This window comes from Idiotropiscis lumnitzeri, chromosome 14, assembly GCF_059441095.1.
Source record: "Idiotropiscis lumnitzeri isolate Australia: NSW breed Sydney's pygmy pipehorse chromosome 14, RoL_Ilum_1.0, whole genome shotgun sequence".
In the NCBI taxonomy this organism is placed as follows: domain Eukaryota; kingdom Metazoa; phylum Chordata; class Actinopteri; order Syngnathiformes; family Syngnathidae; genus Idiotropiscis; species Idiotropiscis lumnitzeri.
Genome location: NC_142404.1, coordinates 15,305,935 through 15,331,046, shown reverse-complemented (window position 1 = coordinate 15,331,046; position 25,112 = coordinate 15,305,935). Strand labels below are relative to the sequence as shown.

Here is a 25,112-nt window from a genome sequence, read left to right as displayed (position 1 = left end):
TCAGAAAATCCTCACTTTCAACAGCAGCATGTAACGTTTTATGCGTTTGATGCTTTTTGTGACTAACTTGTGGTTAAAAAAAAAATAGTCTATTCTAGCTAGAACGTGTTCGCAATGACGCCGATGAGGTTTGTATTTTTACCCAGAATGCTTCGCGAATCAGCCACGTAAACGTAGTACCAGTCAAACCACATTCATCAGTGACGGTTGGGCTCGCGTGAATAATGTGGCGCTTTTCCACTCTTTAGACATCTCCGCGATGCTTCTTCATTTTCCCAGGTACCAAACATAATCAGAATTCATTTATAAACGTGTTTTCTCACACCGTAGGTCCGCGTAGCAGGCTTCGCTTCCTTAGCGTTTCCTTAGCATGCTAACGTTAGCCACACGGAAGCGTTGGAGCAGCTGCTAACTAACTGCTAAGGAGCTCGTCAGCAGCGTCCAAAAATGTTATCAAATATGTTTCAAAGTTTAAATTGCTATATTTTGCTAGCCTGAATTGTACACGAGTCTCCAATTTGTTGTAAATGGCGACTAACATGTTCGCTATCGTATATGGTAAGCTTTTTAGTGGTTTGTTCGTATTTCTCGACACTTGTATAATTAGAACTTTTCATTGCTCAAATTTACTGTATTTGTCAATTATCTATGTCGAAAGTTGAGTCGCGTGTCTGGTGTCGTTCGTGCGAGGAGCTGTCCATGGTTATGATCACGTCCGCGGAGCAATTATTTGTGTTGGTGTATTTTTTATTTATTTTTTTGCAAAATGAAACCTTTCCAAACGAGTGCCTTTACTTCAGAAAACTGAGCATTTTCGCCTGTTTTTGGGGGTACATTTTCTGCGCTTTCAATCAGAATTAATGTCCTTTTTCAATTAAGGGAAATGGAAATTGAATCGGATTTTTAAAAAAAGTTTTTTCAACAAAACAATGGACAGATTAATCGATGAGTACTTATTCATTGCTGTGGAAGACCAAAAAGATCCATATTAATTGGCCTGGCAGTGAATGGGTTAAAATAGTCGTTAATTGGGCCCCTAATATAAATATTAACATTTTAATGACTAGTTTTGAAACGTGACGAAGTGTCCTGGTTCTACGGGAAGCGACTATAACTCAGGTGTTTTATTTCCCCCCCATTCCCCCGCCCCCCAACTGTTCATTAGGAGGCATTTTGCTGTATTGTCTCACTGAGATGTCAAGCGTGGTGTTCGCCTCGGTGGTGCGCGTGGATGACGGCCTGCCACTATCGGCATCCACCGACTACGAGCAGGACCGAGAGCTGCACGAGACCAGGAAGCACATGAAGGCTCTCTCCAAGAAGCTGCTGCACTTCCCCGACAGATGCACCTTTCGGAGCGGACCCTACAACATCAAGTATGCACCGCAAACTTGAAGTACTGTAAATGTCTTCAAACATGTTGTAATACCAACTTTGTGTGTGTGTGTCTGTGTAGCTTCACAAGCGCTCTGGGTGTGTGTTACATGTTGGTGTGTTTGTCAAGTTACCCTAGCGTGCTGGCCTTCTGCTTCTTGGATGAACTCCAGAAGGAATTCATCGTCACCTATGATGGCAAACGTGTCGGAGCTGCCATCAGGCCGTACTCCTTCATACAATTTGGTGACAGTCTACTCTTAATCATCCTCTTCACTCTGTCTGTCTGTGTTGTGTAATGCCACGGTCAGACCAAATGTGAGTTGAACCATTGATGAACAACTGCAGCTGAAACCTTTCAGGCCGCAATGTTGCCTTCAATTTAAGCTACACCATCATTTATGAACATCTCAGAAAGGCTGCTACAAGCCGCAAAGCTTAATTGAAGTTGAATGTTGTATCATCTCATTAATTTGTACATAAAGAATCAAGCTGTAAACTAATTATGGTTACAGAAGAGCAGCTGCTTGCTGGTGCGACATGCCGCAATTTACATATGATCCGATTAGATGATTAATCGTGACAACTGTTGGTGATTTGTCGAGCACCAAAATAATCGTTTGTGGCAGCCCTACTATAAAGTGAAATACAAACTTATTAATAACCCCGGTCTCTGATTTGTTAGTTTTTCTGTTGCGCGTGTGCTATAAATGTGTACAAGTTGTTGACTTTTACGTTCATGTCACTCTGTCAATGTGTGTGTCTGTCCTTCCTTCCTTCATGTGACTGATGTGGTGTTTTGTGACATGTGTTCTGACTCGTCACTCTGGCGATATGCTGTTGTCGCTGCCTGCGCGTTCAGACGTGGTGATTCAGAGGACGAAGCATCGCTACAACAGCCCTCGCTCCCTCTCCACCAAGATCAACATGGCCGACATGCAGACGGAGATCAAGTTGCGTCCGCCCTACCAGCTGACCCTCGACGACCTTTACGCCGTCGGTGGCTCCTCCTCCTCCTCACGCGCCTCTGCCAAGTACAAGGGCATCGGTACCGCACGCGCCAGCTATGAGTAATGGATCAGCATGGATGCACTTTTTAATGTTGTTGTTGTGGTCCAGTTTCCACACAGACGTTGGAGCCTCTGACGCTTCCCGGCGCTGTGTCTTGCGTCCTTAGTGTGCTGTGCGGCGGGCTCAACCTGTTGCGAGGCGTCCACGCCATTGAGAGTGTCCTTCAGAATGAGGACGAGGACTTGAGTTACGTCATCGCCTTCTTCCTAGGCACCGCCGCCTGCCTCTATCAGGTACGCTGGTGTGCTAATATGCTAACACGCCACTATGCTAACATGATAACATTTAATGTTGCAGTGCTTCCTGTTCACGTACTTCACGGTGTGGAGGAACGTGAAGTCGTTCCTGGCGCTGGGGCTGGTGTGCGTGTGCAACATGTACTTGTTCCAGCTCAGGAACCTGTGGCAGATTCTGTTCCACGTGGCCGTTGCCGCCTGCATGACGCTGCACACGCACCTCAGGCAGCCCCTGGGCAAGGCGCCCGACTACAACGTCTGAGAGGACCCTTAACGCCAGAGGTCAGTGACTACAACCGACTTCCTTGAACGCAGCACGAGGGCGACTACGGAAACGTCTTGACGAACACAAAACGACGATGACAAAATCTGATCACCTTGAACGACGGTCTGCCATGATGTTCTGATGACCCTGAAGGCAGCACCGGTGACTTTAACGACAGAGCCTGAACTCAAACATGTGGCCACCCTGAACGCAGCACAAGAGTGACTCTGATGACATCTCATGACCATGAATGCACCACAAGCGTGATAATGCTACCTTCTAACCACCTTGAAAACAGTATGAAGACGCCTCATGATGTCTGACAACCCTGAACACAACACAAGACCGACCACAGCATCTATTAACGGCCAGCCGTTTTAGAGAATTTTGACTTCTTCCAAGACCCGCACAATAGTCTTCAATGATTTTTTTGTTTTTTTTATACCCTCCTCTACCCATCCCCATTGAAAATGTCAGTGAATGAGTAAACCCAACCACGATGACTGCTGAAGACTCCCGAATGCACTACAAAAGTGCGACGCTAGTTCTCAAAATGCAATTGGCGAGGGATGTCAAACAACCCTGAACATAACTCAGGAATGCAATCTGATGACCCTGAATGCACCACGACGACAGCATCTAATAACCCTGACCACAAGACTCCAGTCGGACTCGGACATCTGACTGCCACAAAACTTGACATCTGATGATCCTCAACACACCCAGAGAGTGACTCCACCTGACGACATCATCTTATGACCTGGACACAACACTCGGACTCCAAAATCGGATGACCCTGAAGGTGACGCGCCAAAGCTGAACTGGCCAGTTTTTGTAAACCAAAAATGACTTGAAAGGGAACTTTGGAAATCCAAAATGGCAGTTTTTTTTCCTTTTCTAGCTATGCACTGCTGCCTAACACGTTTATTTCTCACTTTAAGATGTTTTATTTATTTAAGGATTCATGCTGCCATGGATTGCTTATTTTAATTTTGGGTTGGGGGGGTGATATAAGTTGAGCATCCAATCACAGCTCACAAAAGCATTTTATCAACATTGCTTGTGTGACGTCAGACAACAGACACTTCATTGGGTACGCCATCTGTTGAGATACAGGTGTACCTAATTTTGTGGCTGCTGGCTGTATCTGTAAAAAGAGACATTGCTTCAACGGTATGAGGTGTTCAATGACAAAATTATCTGGTTTTAGTTGTAGAGGCTAAAAATGCTGTCTGGCCTTTCTGAACCAGTTGGGGTGATGCTGCCATCTGCTGGATAAAGAGTGAAGTTGTCAAATGAGACACTTGGTTCATTTATTACTGTCGTTAGTCATTCATGAAAACGAAACATCTCCTTTAACTTTGTGTCATATAAAGTCACATTAAAAGCATCCGGACCGGTGTATTTCCCTGATTTTACTAGTTCTGTTCTGTATGAAAAATACTCAAACAACTAGTCCCGTTGACATGATCTAAAAATCAATATTGGGTCAAAGTTGTATTCAAAACTAAAAATGTAACAGAACCAGCTGTAGTATTGAATACTTTTTGTGTAAAGTGATAAAGTTAAAAGGCCTCAATTAGACATTCACTGGTCGTACCATCGTGCAGGGGTGCGCCATCTATTTGTCGGTTAAATTTATCTAAGTACGTAGTCATACTAGACAAATACATAGTTTTTGTACAAAATATAGAATTTGCTGTTCCAAAGTCAAAATAGAAATTGTCCAAAAGTTCTAAAAAAAAAAAAAAATCTGTTGCTGACATCTTTCTTTTTGCCTTCCAAGTGGACAGCATATGGAACAGGAAGCAGTTGCTCACGATGGGTTTAGGAGCTCAGATGTTGGAAATATCGGCGAGCTATGATTGGTTTCTTTGGTCTCAACTTCTTCATTCGGTCTTTTTATGGGAGGGGGGGCGCTTTAACTTCCTGTCAGTCTAGCTGGACCACTTCCAGCATGGTGCCTTCAAGGTCCAGGAAAAAAAGTGCGTTAACTGCTGTGGGAGGGTCCGCTGTTGAGGAAGTAGGTCATCATGTCGCCTTTGCCCTTCACCGTCACCACACCTCGGTACTCCAGCGAGTAATTGTAGGAGTTCAGAACCTGGTACAAGTCAGCCGTCACCTTAGAGAATAAATGACGAGTTAGCATGACTTCAGAAATGACAATTCAGTCATTATACGGCCATATAGATAGATGGATAGATTTGGGCGGAATGGGGGGGCTCAATTCACCATAACATTGTGCCGAAGCGCCACGTTTGACAAAATGTAAATCTGAACTCTCAAATTTTTTTCCCACCAAATCACTACTTTTGTCTAAATGTAAATCCATAAAATTCAACAGTTTCTTGGCACCAAAGCAGTTGTGAATGTGGTGCCAAAGCACTACCTTTGCCTGAATGAAAAGAAATCAACTCACTTTGATAAGTTTGACAACTCCCTCAGCACTACTTCTGTCTGAACAAAAACCCTTAACTCATTACAGCAGTAGCTCAGCACCCAAGTACTACTTTTATCGAAATGCAACCAATCTTATGCACAGCATCTTCTCTAGTGTTCGCTGCACATGAATGTCGTTTTGCACCTGGATTTTTTCGGGCACGCCAGTGCTGTCCATGCGGCTCGCCACGTTGACTGTATTGCCCCAAATGTCGTACTGAGGCTTGCGGGCTCCAATCACACCGGCCACCACAGGGCCCATGTTCAGACCTGAGAGAAGGCAAGAAATGAAAAAAAGGGAGCCTAAGCAATCTTGGAGAACACATGAACCCGGCGGTCCTCACCAATCTTCATCTTGAAGTTGTTGAAGGAGTGCTCGTTGATGTATTTCATCTGCTCCATGAGGCGCATGGCGTAGTCAGCCAGGGCACGGATGTGCGAGCGGCCCGTCTTGTCGTACGTGCAAGCATTCAGGCCCGACGCCGCCATGTACGTTGAGCCGATCGTCTTGATCTTCTCCAGCTGACGGAAGTTGTCCTCGCTGATGATCTGCAGACACGTCAACAAGTTTCATCCGTTCCGTGACCATGCTCGTAAAAACATTTTTTTTTCCTCCATTTAGCACTCTAGCAATAGCTCTCTAGGGTATTTTAAGTGATAAAATACGCTAATAGAATGTGAAACAGTTTGGGCATCATGATCTCATAAATTCAATGGACATTTTGCCTCTCCTGGTGTGCATACCTTAACAACCAGGGGGCAGTATAAGACTTTATTTATTTAAACAAAAAAAATACAATACCCTGACTAGGCTTTTCTTTTTTACAAATGCGTCACATCACCAGGCGTTTTCTATGTGCAGTCTTTATGAAAAAAATAAATAAATAATTGAAATCGTTGCGTCTCCGTCACCTCGTCAAAGTCTGCGATTATCTCGTTCAGGAGCCGTAGGCACTCGACGCCCTCGTTGTTCCCTTCCAGCTCCACGTAGAATTCTGAGAAGTTGCTGATGGAGGCGAACATGACGGCCACGCACTCGCACGACTGGTAGTAGAGCTCGTCGTTTCGGCGCTCGCGCTGCAAAAAGTGCGCCGCCACGTCCTTGGGCAAGATGTTGTGCAGCAGCCGGCGGTTGTACGCCTGTAGCTCCTCCATCTCCTCCTTCTCCTCCGTCGCCTGCTCACCGATGCAACCAGTTTTTTTGTTTTTTTTTTACACTTCGACCCATCACATCTAGGGTATTTAGTTTCAGTACAGTTGTAAAGAAAGTAATCTAAATGTTATAGCCAAATGCATCACATCTCAAGTTTTACCGCGCTACCAGGAAGTGTCACATGTAAAGACCTTCTTGTCTTTTTACAACTTAACATGAATGCATCACATTTGGTAAAATCACTTATAAGAGATGTTCTGGAGTGGTTTGTGTTCAGGTACAGTGAAAATGTGTTGTCTATTTTACCGTTGTACCTGAACATATCACGTGTAGTGAATGTCTTGTTTTTACAATACGAATGCAGCAATGATTGAATTTACAACTGAACCCAAACACATCGCACGAGAACATTTGTACCGCATATGAACACAACATATTTTAGGAACTTTAAAAATTTAACTTGAGTGCAACTGCACCTGAAGGTTTCATATTTCAATTCGGGCGAGCTGACCTGCAGCTTCCAGAGGAAGTCGAGTCTGGCAGTGGACTCCACCTGCTGGGCGTGCAAGTAGAGCGCCAGCACAAAAACGGTGATGACCACGGGCGTCATGATCTTCAGAGGCACCTTGGACTCCACCACGCAGCTACCACATGACGCACGCACACGCATAACGGACGTGGTTTTATAGTGTTTGTCTCGGCAAAAGACAACGTGCTGATCTCACCTGGTCCCGTTGACGTGCTCGCTGAAAAGGACAAAAAGAAGAAAGGTCAGACCACCTACGCAACAAATACATGTTACAAGCGGAGGCCTCGTTTGGAATCATTCCCTTCTATTCAGTGTATAAGTAGTAAATTTAGTGAAAATGTTGGCGTGAGTTGCTTAATTTTAACCAAAGTTGTGCTTGGGCACCCTCTTATGGAATTGTGGTGCTGCGGAACTTCGTGTGAACTGACATGCTTCATTAGAAAAAGTAGTGATTTGCTGCCATCTTGGTGCCAAGGGACTTTGTTAATTTATACAAAATTAGTGCTTTGCTCCAGTCATGGTGCTGGGAAACAAAGTGAGTTGAGGAGCTTCATTTACACAAATGTAGTGATTTGACCGCATTTTGGATCATCTGGTAACTAAGGAACTTTGTTGCAGGGAATTGGGGAGCTTCGTTTTAACAACCGAGTGATTCAGGAGTCGGCGATGAGTGGATGAGCTTTGGGAATCGTTCACTCATTTCCGACTCTCGATCAGCGATGTAGGGATTCTTACCACCCGTTTTATTCAACTCCATAAAAAGGCTTCAGTGGCGACACGTAGTCAGAGAGGGAACTCACGCGGCATTGGCCACGGCAAGGAGGTCGCGGTTGTCGAGGAGCGCGGCCCGCGGCAGCTCCATGACCAGAAGGTAGAGCAGCTCCATGGACAGCATGAGCACAAGTTTGCCCAGGCTGTGAGCCTGCAGGAACACCGAGCACGCCAGCAGGCTCAGCACCACGCACCACGAAAAGTACTGCAGGGACCAAAAAGAAAAAAAAAAAAAAAGACATTTTTAACACTGTCCATCAATGCTTCGTTGTACAACTGTACTTCTAGTTTGTGCTGTACCTCAGGAAATCCACAAAAGGGCGCTTGGTCCCCGCAGGGTCCAGTCTGTGTGTCCAAGCTGTAGTTGAGTAAGCGGACGTGGCAGGCGTCCACCGCGTCCCGACTTATGTTAAGCTCCGCCCCGATGCAGCCGCGTAGATCGCGCCCGCTGCAGCTGAACTGAGTCAAAGGGGTTCAAAAGGTCAACCGGTTTTGACTCCCAAACACGACCGTAAAGCTCACGCAACTCACCATGTTGACAAAGGCCGACAAGAAGACCACCAGGATGGTGGCCACGCCCACCAGGGTGCTGTTAAGACGTGATTGGACGATCCGCCTGGAGAAGGTCTGCAGTGCCACCGGGAACACCTGAACGCAACGCCGCGGTTAGTCATGTTTTTAGACCAAAGGATTTGAGGCGGTGACTCACCCCGTAGCAGCAGTACACGCTGGACACGAACATGAGCGCCATGAGGAGGACCAGGCAGCAAGTGAAGAAGCCCCGCATCACGCCCGAGCTGCAACGTTGACGCTAATTATTAGTCAGGAAAATAACTGGAACATTTCCAAGGATGCTTAACATTATTTCAAGAGGTAATGGAGTTATTTGGGTCACGTTATTTGCATATACTTCATAAACTTATTAGATTAGAAAAACATGCATACAAAAAAACATTGTCTATAAACTCTTAAACCTTAAAGGAGCAATTTTAAAATATTAGTTTTGTTAATTTTCTCCTTTTTTTTTACAATTACAATATACAAATCTAAAAGTTAGATTACATGTAATCAAATATAAGTCAAATAAAATTTTAGGTCATCAAAGAAACCTGAAAGCATCACAAAGCTTCCCCTATGTGTTGTGTTCAGGTGCAGTGTTTTTCCTCTCTTTCTTTTTTTTTTTTTAATAAAGTATTTTCAATTTTAAGCACTGAGTGTGTCACTTACTAAAAAAAAATATTGGGATATAAATATTGTTTAACGTGCATGTGACTCACGGGGGCACGATGACCACATGTATGCAGCAGATAAAGAGGAAGACCAGAGAAGCGCATGCCACGTACGCCCCAAAGCGGGAGTCCACCTGTCTGGAATACTGCACCGCAAATCTCAAAATCAGAATGCGTCAAGTAGAAGAAAAAGAGAATGAGGAAGCGTAGCGTGGAACCTTGCTCTCTAGATCGGCCTCCCTGAAGGTGAGCAGGAATTTCCTGACGTGTTCCGACCTGAGGCGATCGATGCTGCGAGCGTCGATTGCTCGGCCCAGGAACTCGTCCACCTCATCCTCTGGATTCATGTGTTCCTGCGCGTGTCTGAACAGCAAAAAAAAACAAACAAACAAACAAAAGGAGAGGGCTCATCAACCGTTTTTTTTTTTCTTTTTACACTAGCCAACCAGAATGCGCTCGTTCAAGAGAATGTTGTAAGTTGCGATATTTTTTCCCACCGCACCTAAATGCAACACGCACTAAGAACAACTAGTTTTACAACTGTACCCAAATCCATCACATTTGAAAAACATCCGCTTTTACAACTGCATTTGAATGCATCTTTTCCAGATAAGTAGTATTTTACAACTGTACCCCGACATCACACGTACAAAAAGCGTTTTCTACTTTGTATACGACACTTGAATACGTCTCTTGCATAAAATGCCTATTTTACAACTGTACCTGAACGCATCTCATCTTGAGAAAGTCTAGTTCACATTTATTTTTGGGTGTGTTAACTTATTTCAAATGCACCCCATTAAGATCTAGAGAACATTTTCATATGGAGAGAAGTCAGCCTTTATAAAACGCCCCCCCTCCCCTATTTTTTTCTTTGACTGCACATGAGCGTATCACTTCTCTCAATTTGTTTGTATCAACTTTAGTGAACCTTGATTTTTAAGACTGCGCCTACGACTGCGGGTAACTTTTTTTTCTTTTGTTTTAAACGCGTATGACAGTTAAGAAGGCAAACGTGCTTGCCGCCCCCTGGTGTCCGCTTTGAAGCTGTATGTCTAATTTAGTACGAGCTGGTGTGGGCGTCGCGCTCGGGTTCGTGGAGGGTTTCCATGGCAACAGAAAGACTGGAAATAGCGACCACGAGCTAACAGTGAAGATCTAGGAAACTCCTCCAGAACACTTTCAAAACGCGAGTACACAACTAACATTTTCGGTTACACGGAAATACTTTGAAAACTCACTTGTCCTTTGGGTCTTCAAAGCCCTGCGACACACAAGAAAGAGACAAGAGTCAATGAAAAATAATTTACTTCCTTGAAAAAGATATTAAAAGAGATATGGCTGGTTGAAAGAGACATGATGTAACGAACTAGGACAGGATTCAATGACGAGGATGATAAAAGTTGTAGTGGCGGGTGCGTGTGTGAACTTGGTCTGCGTACAACCGATGAAAGCCTTATCACATGCAAAAAGATGCTGTCTGGGTCGGGTGCTGACTGTTGCCATGGCAGCAAGCGGCTCAGTCCTGATCAATTAAGCAAATTAACACCAAGTCAATTGTGTTGCTTTGGTTGATTAGTGAAGCTCAAATGAGACACGAGTTAGTGATGCTGCTCCTCACAATGTACTGCATACTCGCATTTCAAATAGTTTCAATTATCTATAATATTTTTATGGATGAGTGTTTTATTTTGTGAGCGCATTTTATGTGTACAAATAAGCATCATTTACTTACTTTTCATTAAGCCCTTTTACACATTTAAATGTCATTTTAAATATATAATTTATGTGTAAAGGGAATATTTTTTTAAATTAGCCAAGTTTGCTTATATATATATATTTAGATTTATAAACAATGTATATTAAGTAACATAATTTACTTAACTTAAGTCAGGCCAAAGCAGACTCATTCATAGCGTTCATGATCCTGCTGTGTCTTACCATCCTCTTCATCTCTTTGGAGATCTGGTTGTTGTTGGCAAGATGGTTGTAGAAAGGTCTGTCCGTCCAGTGGCTGCTGTTGTGACTCACCGAGTTTGTCCTATGACAATTCATCTTGGCGATAACGGCCTTCTCCTCTTTCTGAGGCACGCACACCAAAAAACAAAACGAGTGACGTCACCAATTTATAAGGTCGCTTTGTACCGTTACTTTGTATGCAGTGACAGTGGGTGGCTCAACATTTCAGCTTCTCAATAATTATTCTGATTTCTGGAGTCCTTCATGAGAGCAGTCTTTTGTGTTTAATCAAAATAAGACATTCGCAAACATCTGCTTTTGCTTTGGGAAACAATGACCAAACCAGTAACTGAATCAGTTTCCCAAAAAGTTGGCAAGTACAACATTGAACCCTCTAGAGTGATATTGCGTCATTTTTGGTTATTTGTCTTTGTTTTTAATCACTAAACGGGATGAAAAATGGCTTTGTAATATACTTTAATGTAGTTCACAGTCTTAACTTTTGCGACTTGCTTCTAAAGCACGACATCCAATTGCAAATGCTGACGAGGAAAACAATTTTTGTATCCAAATCGGATGTTTTGCAATTGCTAAATTGCTAACGCTCAAATTATGACAACGGAGAGCATTTCTTGATGCGTGTACGTAGCGCTTCTATTTTGACCAATGTAGAGGCACATTTTTCTTGAAATTGCATTATTTTTTTTCCCATGAATATTATTAATGATGATGATGATAATATGCTCAAGAATATTTACCCTCTTCTGGCTGCATCCGACAATGAGGAAGGTCTCGATGCTGTTCCTCTTCAGGTAAGCGTTCCTCTCGCCTCCTGCTCCCGCCTCCACGTCGTAGTCGCCGTTCAGATAGTTGAGCGTGGCCTTGGTGATGTGGATGCGCCTGAAACGACCATTCATATCGTACTGTTACAAAAAAAAGTGACTCATTTGATTTGGAGTCTTGATTGCTTGATCAAGTCGACTTGGGGTGAATCAGTTTATTGAGGCGGCCAATACTTGTCAGTAAATTTCAAAGTTGCATAAATCCAGCAAATCAAATCGAGTCCCGTGGTCCATTTTGTCGTTTGTATATTTTACGTACCCTGCTTTCCCGCCAGCCTCCATCTGGTTGGCAAGCGTGACGTCGTTGGACCAGACGTCAAACTGCCATTTCCTCAGACCCAGCACGCCGCAGTGGACACGCCCACTGTGGATGCCCACCCGCATGTTCACATTGACGCCCGTCACCTCCCGGACCAGCCTGGGGAAAAAAACAATAACATGGGGTGCGCAGGTAGCATGTGAGGGCACCCCCTAGCGGTTGAGAACTTTACAGTGACGACATCATCACGCTCTGATTGGACAATTCCGACACCTATCGTTGGCTGTTAGCATAGCGTCACAAGAATGTGAACGAAGTCATGATGACGTGCGCATCTTACGAGATGGCTTCGATCATGTCCAGACCCATCTCCACGCAGCAGTGGGCGTGGTCAGCGCGGGCCTCAGGAAGGCCCGACACGCAGTAGTAGCAGTCACCAAGGATCTTGATGCGGAGGCAGTGATTCTCCTAAAGTTGATCAAAAAATATGTAGTATCTCCCGATAGGACACATCTTTGTATAAATGGATGGATGTTTGTATAATTGCAACGTGTATACTCACCGCCGCCAACTTGTCAAAGCGGGCAAAGAGCTCGTTGAGCGTCATGACGAGCTCCTGAGCCGTACACTGAGACGCCAAACTCGTAAAGCCTTCAATGTCTGCGAACAGGATGCTGCAAAAACAAAACAATAAAATAATCTTTTAATTAATAACATATGTCATGTGTGGCGAAAAATGTAAAAATAAATTAATTAATTAAAAAGCAGCACAACAACAACAAAAACACTTCAACCCGTGAGCTTGTTTTGCCGTTTGCGATGTTGCGCATCTTCCGACCACAGAAGGGATCTGTTCTGCTGTGTTTTAACTATCCAGATGTTGAAGCATGATGGTGAACACCAACAGGGATCTATTGAGCTATATTTACAAACGTCCTCAAGACACAAACCTGAAATAAAAGTCACACTCATCCCATGAATGACACATGACTGAACTGCCTCGAGGGTCTTCATTCATAGACGGACAGAAATAGATTTGCGAGTACAACTACGAACTGCTACGTAGTATAAAACTACTTTGATATGGAAAACTGCATTCACAGCACGGAATATTTTAAAACAACATTTATTTTTCTTGTTGGGTTTTCGGAACCATGAACCGACATGGCGGCCGTTGAATCAAAAGATGCTAACATAACTAATCACTTCAGGTGCGTGCGTGTACAAGGCTGGTCCATCAACTTTAATGACAAAGCAACAAACGATCAAACCTTCTTTAGCATTCAAATGATTTTCAATCTTTTTTTTTTTTGTTTGTTTTATTGCTTTTTTTAGGCTACATTGCCATGTACTTGTCTCTCACAGCAGTCATGATTGTTTTCACTGGCTGCTCTGTGTGATTTTTTTTTTCTATCATGACCTCCACATGAACTTCCCTACCACTCGCTCTGTCGCGCGCGCTTTTGCTGCAGGCCTGCAGAACGTTACCATTCAAAACATCCCCTGTGATGTGGTCATACACTAATAGGCTAATGCTAACATGCTAACAGTTGTTAGCCAGCAGTGGCAACAGGAGGCGTCACTCAGCTTCCCGTTGCTACCAATTAGCGGCCCCAATTAGTCGAGTTACCCCCGACCAAAGCTGTCACAACTAATTAGCGGAGTTGCTCACGACTTAGCCAATGTTAACACTTGCGTCATCTCTAAATTATCAGGATTTTTTTTTAAAATTAATATAGTCAATAAAATTACAATTTCAGCATGGAAACCCTGAAAATGCTTTAACTTTTTTTTTTTCTTCTTAACCAACTCATTTGCATTTTGTACCTGACGTTGTCGTGCTTCTGTATGTAGATTTTGTGAAACATCATGTCCTCCTGCTTGGCGTTGATGTCCGCCTTCATCTCCATGGCGACGTGGCGGGGAAGCACTGACAACAGCAGACGCTCCTGCAGGTAAAAAGAAAAAAACAAACAAAAACATTTCCGGCCATGATGACCTTGTGTGCAAAGCGAGGTGAATGACCGTGGCGTGTTAACAATAATCCCCAAATAATTGCAGAGTCTTTTTCACCTGCTGCTGGTTCTCCCGCTGCGAGTGCAGGCGAGCTTGGATGCATTCCCGCGTCTCCCGGAAGGCTTGCCTCTGAGAGCCCTCCGCCGGGTAATGTGTGCACACACCCACGATGTTGGTGCACGAGAAAATCAGCATGTTGGACACCAGCTGCAGTGCGCAAACACAAAACACACTCCAGCATCTTGTACACGGATTCTGCTAAAAAAAAAAAGACATTCTTTCACACTAAATATTGATATTTGCAATAAGAATTAAATATTTTAACACTAAAATGCAACACTATGGGAACGTGGAACTGCCAGTGCGCATTTTAGACTGGGCTATGCCATTCCAACGTATTGGTAAAGCGTAGGCTAAATGCTAAAAACAACTCAGTCAAAAATGTTTTGTCTACATTGACACTTCCACAACTTGTATTTTGACCCCAAAAAACTATATTTAGAGAAAAAAAGTTTTGCTTGACCACGATATTTTTTTTCTTCAAAGGCTACATTTTGTCCCCAAAAATGAGGCCTGAGGAAGGGAACACACACACACAAAAAAAGTGAACGTGAAAGTCTCCTTTGCTGTTACCACTTGCTATCTAACTGAAACTGTACTCAGGCACACAAAAGGTCTTTTCACATCTACTCCAGTCAGCACGGAAGAATGCATCGATAATCAATAACGTGGATGTGGAGGACATTCCTGCGTGTCCACTTGAAACACCACACAGGAACAATACTAGGAAAAATCCTTGCCAACCTTCCCTAACCTCAAGAGAGTCAACAACGAAGAGGTTGCATAAGTGTGCACACCCGCTCATCACTGCGGATGGGGCTGTGTTCACAATTGACCGATTACATTTCAACTCAGCACACGACTGCCACCATTTCAAGTGCTTGCCAATGAACCCCAAAGAAAGTTCAGCTGTTCAAGTAGGCTTTCAGTTTGACCGTCATCATCCAAAAATATTTGGCTAGAAAGGAAAAAGAAAAAAAAATTATTTTGCCATTAACAACTAACACAAACTCAACGTTTTAAATTAGACTAGAAAACACAGTGTGATAGATTATCACATGCAGGCTCGGGAGCCCCATTTTGCCATTAGAACGCTACATTTAACCACAAAATGGCAGCATCAGGTCCCCATATGGATGTGTCATTTCCTGATCAAAACAACAGAAGTGTGCCACTCCGGCCAGTGGCACTGTTGGGCCTGTTAGTTGTGGAAACGCTGCTTCAACAAAGACAAAAAAACCAAAAGCTTCCTGCAGCTGTCCCTCCCCCGCCTCACGGTTGCCACGGCAACAGTGCATGCATCAGATAAAGTCTTCTTCTCGTCAACAGGTCAACACAAACGCGGGCTCATTCTATTAATATCCACGCCGCCCTTTTTTGGAAAGCACGGGCTTTTCCTCCTCGAGACTTGGAACAACATGACTGCCGTTCCCTTGAGGGATGAGGACGAGGACGATGAGGAAGAGCCGATGTTGGATTCGAGTCAAACAAATAGACGTGATTGTCACATGGCGTACCTAATGAAGTGGCCATAGAGGAGAATATAACAATTTAGGACCGCAAATAAGGCATTGAAATGCCATCTAAATTATACAAATTAAATACCCAAATATTATATATATTTTATTTAAATAAATAAAATAGGTAACCGTTTGCGCTACTGTCAAAAGATGTTTTTAAAACAAAAAAATTATTCAATTTAAATGTTCGTCTTTCCAATTGTATAAAATACACTAAATTACATTTTAATATTAAAAAAACATTAAAATACATTTAGAAAAAAATCTGTTAATTCAGAGGGATTAAGATTTAATATTTTATATTTAGGTTTTAATATTTCTTTAACAAAAGCAATTAAATAGACCTAAAAATATTTATATTTTTGTATTCAACTATATCAAAGTTCCTTGAACCCTCAGTTCAAATTTTACATTAAATGTCTCACTTGTCTGCAAATGATTTCAAATTACCGCATGTAAGAAATGCGCTATACATACTTCGTTGCCTTGCCTTATCGTCATAATAAGATTAATAACGTAAATGGTCATTTCATATTTTCAACTGACTGAGGTTTTGTGTCATCTCCGGTCGTCTAAATCCACAGTCTTAAATTTATTCTTGCTTTTTAAGCGATGGAAATGCATCAATACTGTTGTAACTGTATAATGTTGATGTAGAACAAAGCGGCGCTTCTTCGAACATTTGCTGGAAGACGACTCATTCCTTCATGCTTTTATGAGAAATTATACTCACACTAAAAATAAACATTAATAAATAAAAGATGTCTTGTTAGCTTTCAGGAGACGACACAATTTGCGATTTTCTCGGAGAGGGTTAGCGTTTCGGATCAACAGCAGCACAGTATGCGCATTGTGTCCCTGCAGGAGGTAATGCGGGTCATGCGCTAACAGTGCCACATGTTGAGAGGTGCTCAACTTCACTGTGGAACACAAGAGGATAAAAAACGGCGCTCACATGACTTTTTTTTTTTCTTTAAGCTCCTTTCACACAGAAGCTGAGGAATGAACGCCTTCGCAGCCACTAAATGGCTCATAATTAACACCAACTTAGTTTATACATAAGTCATAATCATCAAATCAACCAATTATGTACATTGCCCTGATTAGGGTCAGCGTGTCTAGATATAATCGGTCGGAAATGAAGCCCACATAGAAGTTGCACTGAGCAACATTAAAAGAAGCCATGCCCAGAAACACAGGAAGTCTGACATTTTGATTTGAAGCAGCCATTTTTTTTTTATCTTTTGGCTATTTCAAGGAGTCTTTCAATTTCTTGGAAAATTCAGCCCACAAACCCAGTTTCACTTATAACATGAAATTTGGTAGGCATATATCCCCTGAGTCGACCCACCAAAAAAAAAAAAAAAAGTCTCATGTGTTGGGTCCTTTTGGCCATTTACAGGAGTTCTTCAACTTCTTTGAAAATTTCACCCTTGGAATTTTACTGAGTAACTTGAAATTTGCTTGGCATGTCAATCATGAGTTGACCTTCAAAAAAAGGCCTGAAAATACAGTATGTCACTTTCTTTGGGAGGGGGGGGGCATTTTTACCCCATTGCTAATAAATGTGAAGTAGGCAAAGTACACAGATGAGCAACACCCGAATTCAAGACATTTGAGTTTTGGTCATTGCCCGTGGGCGTAGTCCAGTGGCGAAATCTGCCGACTCACCATTAACAACCAAAACTAATATTTTTAGTGACACTACTCTCCCCGGCTTTTACCGTCCCTCTTGGCCCACACACATCGTTAGTTTTCCCTAAAGAAGCATTTTCGGTTTGCTCGGCGGTGATTCACGACAACGGGTCACACCACGTTTGAGCAGCGACAACCCCAAGCACTTAAGCGTCCTTTAATCATGTCGCCATTCAGCAGAGTTAAAGGAGGATGTTCCGTCCTCTCCGAGGACCTCGTCCGCTCAGGTCCATTAGCACTTGCTTTCTGACGTCATTTCGTCGAGAATTGATCAGATTTTGTCACAAATGTACACATACTCTGTGGGGAAGTAACATGTATTGTTGTATGAATTTGTCACTGAAAGTTTACATTTACAAATTTCATAATATCAAGGATTCTTGAGACTTATTTGGTGGCGGCAGTCTCAAACACATTTAGGGAGGATCTACTCATGACAGACATGCCAACCAAATTTCATATTGCCAAGTTAAAATTTCAGGGCAGATTTAAAAATATATATTAAAAAAAAAACAAGGACCCCTTCAAATTAAAAAAATTACCCTAATATTTTTCAAATTAAAATGTCCAACTTCCTGTGTCTTTTGACTCTGGGGAGGTTTTTGTGAGTTTATTTACAGTTGACATGCCAACCCATTTCCGTGTTGCTATGTCAAATTGGCTTAAGGGGCGGAATTTTCCCCAGAAAATCTTAAGGATCCCTCGAAATGGACAAAACATTAAAAGACCACTTTCAGACCAAAATGGCAGACTTCTGTCTTTTCAGGCATGGTTTCGTTAAACTTTTTTGTGGGTCTACTCGTGATAGACGAGTAATCTGGCTTGTGGGGATGAATTGTCAAATTGTTTAAAACGACTCCTGAAAATGGCCACAATGATGCTAAAATTGGACCTTCAGAGCAAAATGAGAGAATTCAGTGTCTCTTCAGACTTTTTCTGTGGATTAACTCATAATGGACTCCCTATTCAAATTTTATGCTGCTAAGTGAAACCAGCTTTGGTGGCTGAATAAAAAAAAAAAAAATTTTAAAACCCAAAGGAACCAAACAAATGACCAAATTGGCCACTTCAAATTGAAACCAAACCATTACCAAAAATTTGAACGACCCCAGGAAATAAAGTGGCTGGTTAAAACCAAAATTGCTGACTTCCCATTTTCTTTTTTTCCCCACATCATAGGTTGTGCAGACTTTTGTGGGTCTGCTCATGATAGACAAAATGCAATTACCAAATGCCATGATGCTAAGTGGAACCGGCGGGGGCTAATTTTTCAAACCATACCAAAATTTTGGGGGGGGGTTTTTCCGGGATGATGCGCTTCCAAATGGCGTCATTCGATGTGTGAGGGCAATTGGAGGCGGGCACCATGCCCACCGCCTTGTCCACCTCAAAATGACGGCTGTAGCGCTCACAAATGAACGTGTAGATTTTATAACATGTACCATAGTTGGTTTTGATCAGAAAACCGGATGGGCAAAACTGCCAGCCAGAACGGGTCGGCCACATGTAAGTTGAACAAAAGCCAAAGTTGTATTTGTGACTGATGCTAGTAGCCATTAGCCTCCCTGCTAAATGCTAGTTTTTGGACATAAGCTAATTGGACTAAAGGATTAAAAGGTTCTATCAGGGTTCTTGTGTGACGTAAAACCCTGACATTGTGCTTTTTCCGTGGCTGTCACAGACACTGATGCTTTTAAACATGAACAGCATCTGCCGAGCTGACTGCTATTCATCAGTTTACGACAGCATTAGCATTAGCAACCGCGGATTGAGCAAGTGACTCTGATTGTGATTTTTGTAGCTAGAGAGAGGAACATCATCCGCAAGGTCTCGGTCACAGAGTGTGAACACGGCTGAAATGGACGAGGAACATTAAAACAATAGATTCAAACGTGATTAAAGTACGGCTCAGGAAAAACAAAAACTGAAATGTGGTGGCACAAATATGCAAACCCCCCTGAAACCGGGACGTGGCCGTGTTTATAATTAACCAGTCACATCCAGAGTCATGTTAACTGCAGCGCACACTACTGACGCAATTTAAAGTGTACAAAATATGTTAAGAGTCATTAAATATCCCACGTTACACAGTGAAGAGGCTGAGGAAATATCAGAAAATACAAAAAATGCTTCTGATGAGGGCGAATTCCCTGATAGGAGTTTGCTTCAAACCGAAATGGCCCAAATCAAAACTATTCAGCTCAGCTTTGGAATTCCACTCCACATTTTTCACATCCTTTTCAGACTATTTGTGTGTTTTTGCTCATTGATGGTGTGTTTGCATCTTAAACCGGTGGGAAAGCCGCAAGTGTTTATTCTTCTTTTACTGGCATTGTTGTTGTTAGCATTTCAGCGCCCGGCGGCTTACGTGAAAGTCGAAGTGTCTCGGAAGTTGTCGGCGGCCCGAGCTTATTTTTACGCAGCAACATGACGACGTTAAACATTCGGTCGGAACGTTGCAACATTATTCCGGGCGTCAGCCTTCTCTGGGATCAGTCACATGATATTTTGTAGTTGATAGTGAAACTGGTCCTACGTAAAAAACGACACAGCCCACGGAAGGGTGCAACAACAAACTTGCAAGACATTTTGACAAGATCCAAAAAAACCCCAAAAATTAAGCAGATCGAGAAATGTTTGAGGGTTACAAAAAAACACCAATACAAATATTGCGATAATGTTGTATTTTTAACAATTAGCTGTTTTAAAAAAATGTTTATGGACAATTCTGCTTTGAGGTTCCCCTCCAATTCTTGAATTGTGGCACTTTTAAATTTTTCAGTTATTCCGGACATTATTAGAATTAGAAATTAGAAATCCCTTTATTGTCATTGTACTCAAGTGTGCAACGAGATTAGAGGGCTCCCCTCTCCAGTGCAATACAACAATAATACAGACAAATATATAAATTAGATAAATAAATGATTTGTATTGCAGAGGTGCAATGATTAATCAATTACCAAACTGATAATTACGCTGGTCATCAAATTTTAGATTTTTTTTTAATTTTTTTACATTTATTTACATTAAAAAAATGCAAGTAAACTTTTCTAGATTATTTTATGCTAATTCTAAAATCTGCCCTCATTTTTCTTAAACAATAAATATAATGAAGTAGGATAGTATTTTTCTGAAATGTCAGTTATAAATTACAACATAAAAATCCATATTGGAATTCCAAAAAAACCTAAAGAAAAAAAATAATCCTTGAAAACACCGTCAAAAATACGTTTGGGAAAAACTCAGAAAGCCACCTCTGATTAAAATATGCAGTTGATCAGTGTTATTTTTGCTAATTAATTCATCATTAAGATACCTCCTTTTTAATTGAAAATTGTCCAAATCCTCGGAATTTCAGCTTCAACAGTTAACATTCTTTAATTTTTGTAGTTGCACATCAAAGCAGATTTATCTTGCAGTTCAAGCAACGTAAACAATTTGCATTTACTTTTCAAAACAATGCCCTGCTATGTGTTTTATCTGAAAATACATGACAGGACAACGAAAGACGAGTGATGCTTTGCTTTTTGTCTCTCAGGGGGCTGTTTTTGTTGTCCCCGTTTTTCCCGTGGGATCACCGCCCCTCCCTCCAAACCCCCATTTGGATTCCCAGCGGAGGGAACATAAACGGTCCCGGTTGGCAAGGGTCCAGTGGTAACAGGGTCTTCGGCTGCCAGTATGGCCAAGTGGTCTAAGGCGCCGTGTTCAGGACCCAGTCTCCCCAGGAGGCCTGGGTTCGAATCTCGAATTTCCCCATTGTGGGACTAATAAAGGGAATATTATTATTATTATTATTATTATTATTATTATTAATTGAACTGCTGCTCGGTCTAGATTCATAACAGATGTCTATTGGATTATGAAGAACTATGTGGCATATATCGTACCATCTATGATAAAAAAATAAAAAAAAAGCTGTGTCAAAATGTCTCAAGGACCCACGCTGAACATTTCACAGGTTGTCAGACATTTTGTCCGAATTCCATGGCTGATTGTTAAAAAATTAATTAAGTGTTCGGTAATCAACACATATTTATTATTTATTATAACAGGACAAACAAAAAAATTCTCGCGGGCCCATGCGTGAAATTGAACAGGAAGTCGGCCATTTTGGATTGATGCAGTCATTTTAAGCCAATTCCAGGACGACTGCTTGTTGGAAAGTTCAGGCAGGGAAAAAATAATAATAATTCAATTCCAGGGTCACAAACTGACACAAAATTCAGAAGACATGTCTATCATAACAGGATGGACAAAAAACATGGAGGACCCATGCCAGAAATTGAACAGGAAGTCGCCATTTTGGAGTCAATTCAAGGATTATGCCAAGCAACTAGGGACTCCCGTTCTAACTGATTCAAAATGCGTTCCCGAACACGAATGTGAAAGAAAATACAAAGTCTAAGACGCCAGACATAAACGCCACCTTTTGATTCTCCGCACAACTCTTTCCCTGGCGCTTGGTTGAGCTTAATGTACATCCTCTCACGATTTTAGTGCGACAGCACATGTGGAACCAAGCAATGAGACAGCAGAGCGCTAACAAAACAAGCAGCGTTTGCATTTTATGTGGAACATCTGAGCTACAAAAAAAAAAGGCCTCTGGAACTTTCCGTTCCAATGAGGTTAACATCCATTTTTATTGCATCACACCACGATCACAAATAAGAAGTTGACAGACTGTACGCACTTCATGCGCATGAATGTCATTAATTTGGGCCTTTTAATGTTTTGCTTATTGTGCCCCCCTCCTCTCGCTCCACCAAAGTGGAATGATTATACAATCATGTCAATAACTTTTTTAAATGAGCTCATAGGACATTCTCAACCTGTGTAAATCGAGTCTCATATCTAGCGTCTTTCATTTACTGTATATTTTTCACAATAACGCGCATTTGTATATACATTTTACACCTCCTCCTCAAAAATCGCTCTTCAAAACCAGTCTTTGCTCTTATTAATGTATCGTATGCTTCCCCGATTAACAGGTAATAATGCCCAATTTAGGGAAAAAAAAATAAAGAAATATCAGTAATTTGAAAATTAGAATTGCTAAAACTACAAAAAATAAAACTCATCCAGTTGAAAAATATCTACAAAAATACTGAGGGGATTAAATAAATCCTGAAAAAAACTAAACTTAAAATACAGAAATTAAAAAGGGTCAATCATTTAATAAAACTAGACAAATGCAGAAAAAGAAAATTGCAAAAATAAGAACAAAATTGTTAACATATAACGTGGAAAATCAAATTAGAAAAAATTTAATTATTAAAAAAGAAATTAAAAACCTATTAAAATAGCCAGAAAAGATGATTGTACCTGTTTCCAGAGAAAGGTATCCATGTTGTTCTGCATCCAGGACAGGGCGACGTGCACGGCGGACAGCAGCAATCCGGTGAGCACGGCGGCTCGCATTCGGACGGGCAACAACGTGTAGACCACATGGATGAAGAACACGGTCCACCAGATGCCCTCCGAGGCGTCTCTGGGCCGCACCACCAGCACGCCCACCACCTGGACCAGCAGCACCAGCAGGATGAGCGTGTAGCACACCACCCACATGTGGTCCTGCCGGAAACCCGTCCGGTTGCACGCCGCCATCAGCGCCAACGTCAACAGGATAGCGGCGGAGAAGACCACCACGTAGGCCACGCGGGGCTCGCTCCCCGCCGAGCAGTGGAAGAGCAGCATGACACTGAAGACCAGAACCAGAACTGCCATCAGCATGGTCAGGCTGCTCTGGTTGAGCCGGAAGAAGTAGCGCTGGTATAGCCGCTCCAGGTTCTCCGACTGAAACTTCTTGGAGCTGAAGACGTGCGCTACGCCGGACCAGAACGCCGCAGCCGAGAAGCCGTCCTCCGGCGCTTGGGCAAAGCCGTCCTGAGGGAGACCCAGCTCGACAGACTTGGCTCGAACCTCATCGCCGCGTTCCTGCCATGCCGAGCGGGAGCGGAAGCTGACCCGGCTCACCGTGGTGGCCACGCGGCTGGGAGGTCCGACACGGCGGCGCTCCGAGGGGTCATCGTCATCCCTCCAGCGGCTGTTGTGTCTCTGGGTAGAGTACGCGCAGCCGTTGGCCACAGAGTCTGACTCACCCCAGGCCGACCGGTGCTCGGTGCCGCCCCGCAGACCGGGTCCGCCACCGCCACCGGGCGGGCTGACGCTGTTGCAGAAATTTAAATTAATCAATTTTATACAATGATTTGAAAAAAAAAAATACTAATTCTATGAAAAATGAAAAATATAACAAAGACACATAAATATCAGGGAAAAAAACATTTGAATACCACACTTAAAAAATGATGAAAAATACAAATATAAGAGGAAAATTCACAATATAAATTGCAAATATAAGCTTAATCAATTTAAAACTCCACTAACCTGTTGGATCTGGACATGGTGGGGGAAAAAACCTCAACTACAAGCACATCGCTGTAGTTGCTGCCACTTTTTACTTGTAGCAAATCCAAATGTCACACTTTTGCTGCCAAACATTCATTCTAAAAGGATTTTTAAATGGATAATCAGACTAAAATGGTACTTCAATGAAAAAAAAATAATAAAAATCAATCTTTCGAGTCACAAGGGAAGTTGGCCCACGGCGCTCGGGAACATTAGCCCCAGGTAGATTCTCCTTCACATCATCGGGCCCAATTAAGAGGCACCCGAGGGGAGCCTCGTTGCTCCCCGGAGACGGGCTCGCATCGGCGGCGGCGGCGAGTGGTACATCCCCCACGGCGGCTGTAGTTGTTTCGGTTCGACACCTGCACCGCCGAGGAGGAGCCAGGCGTCGTTGGGCAGCGTACCATCACCACCTCCGCCGGCCACCCGGTGGGTGCGAGGCAAACCTCCAGGAATCAGGTCGGCTTCGCCATCCGAGCCGAAACTAGGAGCTCAAGGCTCGGGGGGACGTGAGGCGTGCCTCCTCCGTAACAGCGACACCGATTTGGTCGTGACAGATGCTCGACACGGGAACAGGCTCCGTTTAGTGGCTAGCAAACATCCGAAGCTCCGGAGTGCTTACCGAAGCCTTTCTCCTGAAACTGTGGACGGAGGAAAACGATGGAAGCGCGCCCCCATTGGGGTACTTAAAGGAGGCGGGATGCTAAGCCGGGAGATGCCATTGGACCAAGAAGCAGTCAATCAAAGTAGTGGGCGGGCTTGCACAGCTGGATGGTCCGCACGGCAACCAACGTTGCAAGATTGATGTCATCCGCAGATTAAAAAATACTGACATTGTAGAAAAAACAAATATTGCTAAGAAATATTAAAATATGAACAAAAAACAGAAATACTTGAAAGAACGTACGCAAATATAAGGGGGAAAGACAGAAAAAAATAGATAAAAAAATTAAGACTGACTAAAAATAGAAGAATTTACAAAAAAATATGACATTGTGTAGCGTTGCACCAATATTAGAAAATAATTCTACACATTGAATAATATACAACTATGAATTTTACAAGAAGTTCCAGATAGAAAAAAAAAATTCCAACATTAGATATGGAGCCACAGACAGACAAAATAAATACCAAAATACCAGAAAGGCTTACAAAAAATGGACAAATATAAAATTAGGAAAAAATACACAAAGATAACCTAAAAAATACAATTAGAGCATTTTTAATAAATATCAGGGGGAAATATTACAAAAAAACATTGAAAAAAATGTATATAAATATCAGGAATA

General features: G+C 42.6%; 2 protein-coding genes across 4 annotated transcripts; one reads left to right on the top strand and one right to left on the bottom strand.

Annotated features, from left to right (window-relative positions):
• Positions 1-134: 134 nt before the first annotated feature.
• sec22a (SEC22 homolog A, vesicle trafficking protein) lies at positions 135-4,359 on the top strand. 3 transcript variants are annotated; one of them, XM_088314416.1, is made up of 6 exons: positions 135-279; positions 1,166-1,376; positions 1,457-1,620; positions 2,237-2,422; positions 2,494-2,678; positions 2,743-4,359. In XM_088314416.1, the coding sequence occupies exons 2-6, from the start codon at positions 1,195-1,197 to the stop codon at positions 2,941-2,943; spliced, it is 918 nt and encodes a 305-aa protein (XP_088170542.1). In that variant the 5' UTR covers positions 135-279; positions 1,166-1,194; the 3' UTR covers positions 2,944-4,359. The 3 variants fall into 3 exon arrangements, with proteins under 3 accessions (XP_088170542.1, XP_088170541.1, XP_088170540.1); XM_088314415.1 differs by lacking the exon at positions 135-279 and adding an exon at positions 397-558 and having other exon boundaries at positions 2,237-2,444; positions 2,552-2,678; XM_088314414.1 differs by lacking the exon at positions 135-279 and adding an exon at positions 402-558.
• On the bottom strand, positions 4,235-24,493 carry adcy5 (adenylate cyclase 5). The gene is made up of 22 exons (XM_088314413.1): positions 23,803-24,493; positions 22,741-23,584; positions 14,201-14,350; positions 13,955-14,076; positions 12,690-12,801; positions 12,468-12,595; positions 12,128-12,286; positions 11,785-11,926; positions 11,009-11,149; positions 10,309-10,331; positions 9,286-9,430; positions 9,116-9,213; positions 8,548-8,635; positions 8,370-8,486; positions 8,139-8,297; positions 7,868-8,043; positions 7,264-7,284; positions 7,050-7,182; positions 6,298-6,561; positions 5,730-5,934; positions 5,531-5,655; positions 4,235-5,068 (listed from the first exon to the last, which is right to left on the bottom strand). Exons 1-22 carry the CDS (start codon positions 23,817-23,819, stop codon positions 4,937-4,939), a joined length of 3,501 nt encoding a protein of 1,166 aa, XP_088170539.1. The 5' UTR covers positions 23,820-24,493; the 3' UTR covers positions 4,235-4,936.
• Between the last annotated feature and the right edge of the window lie 619 nt (positions 24,494-25,112).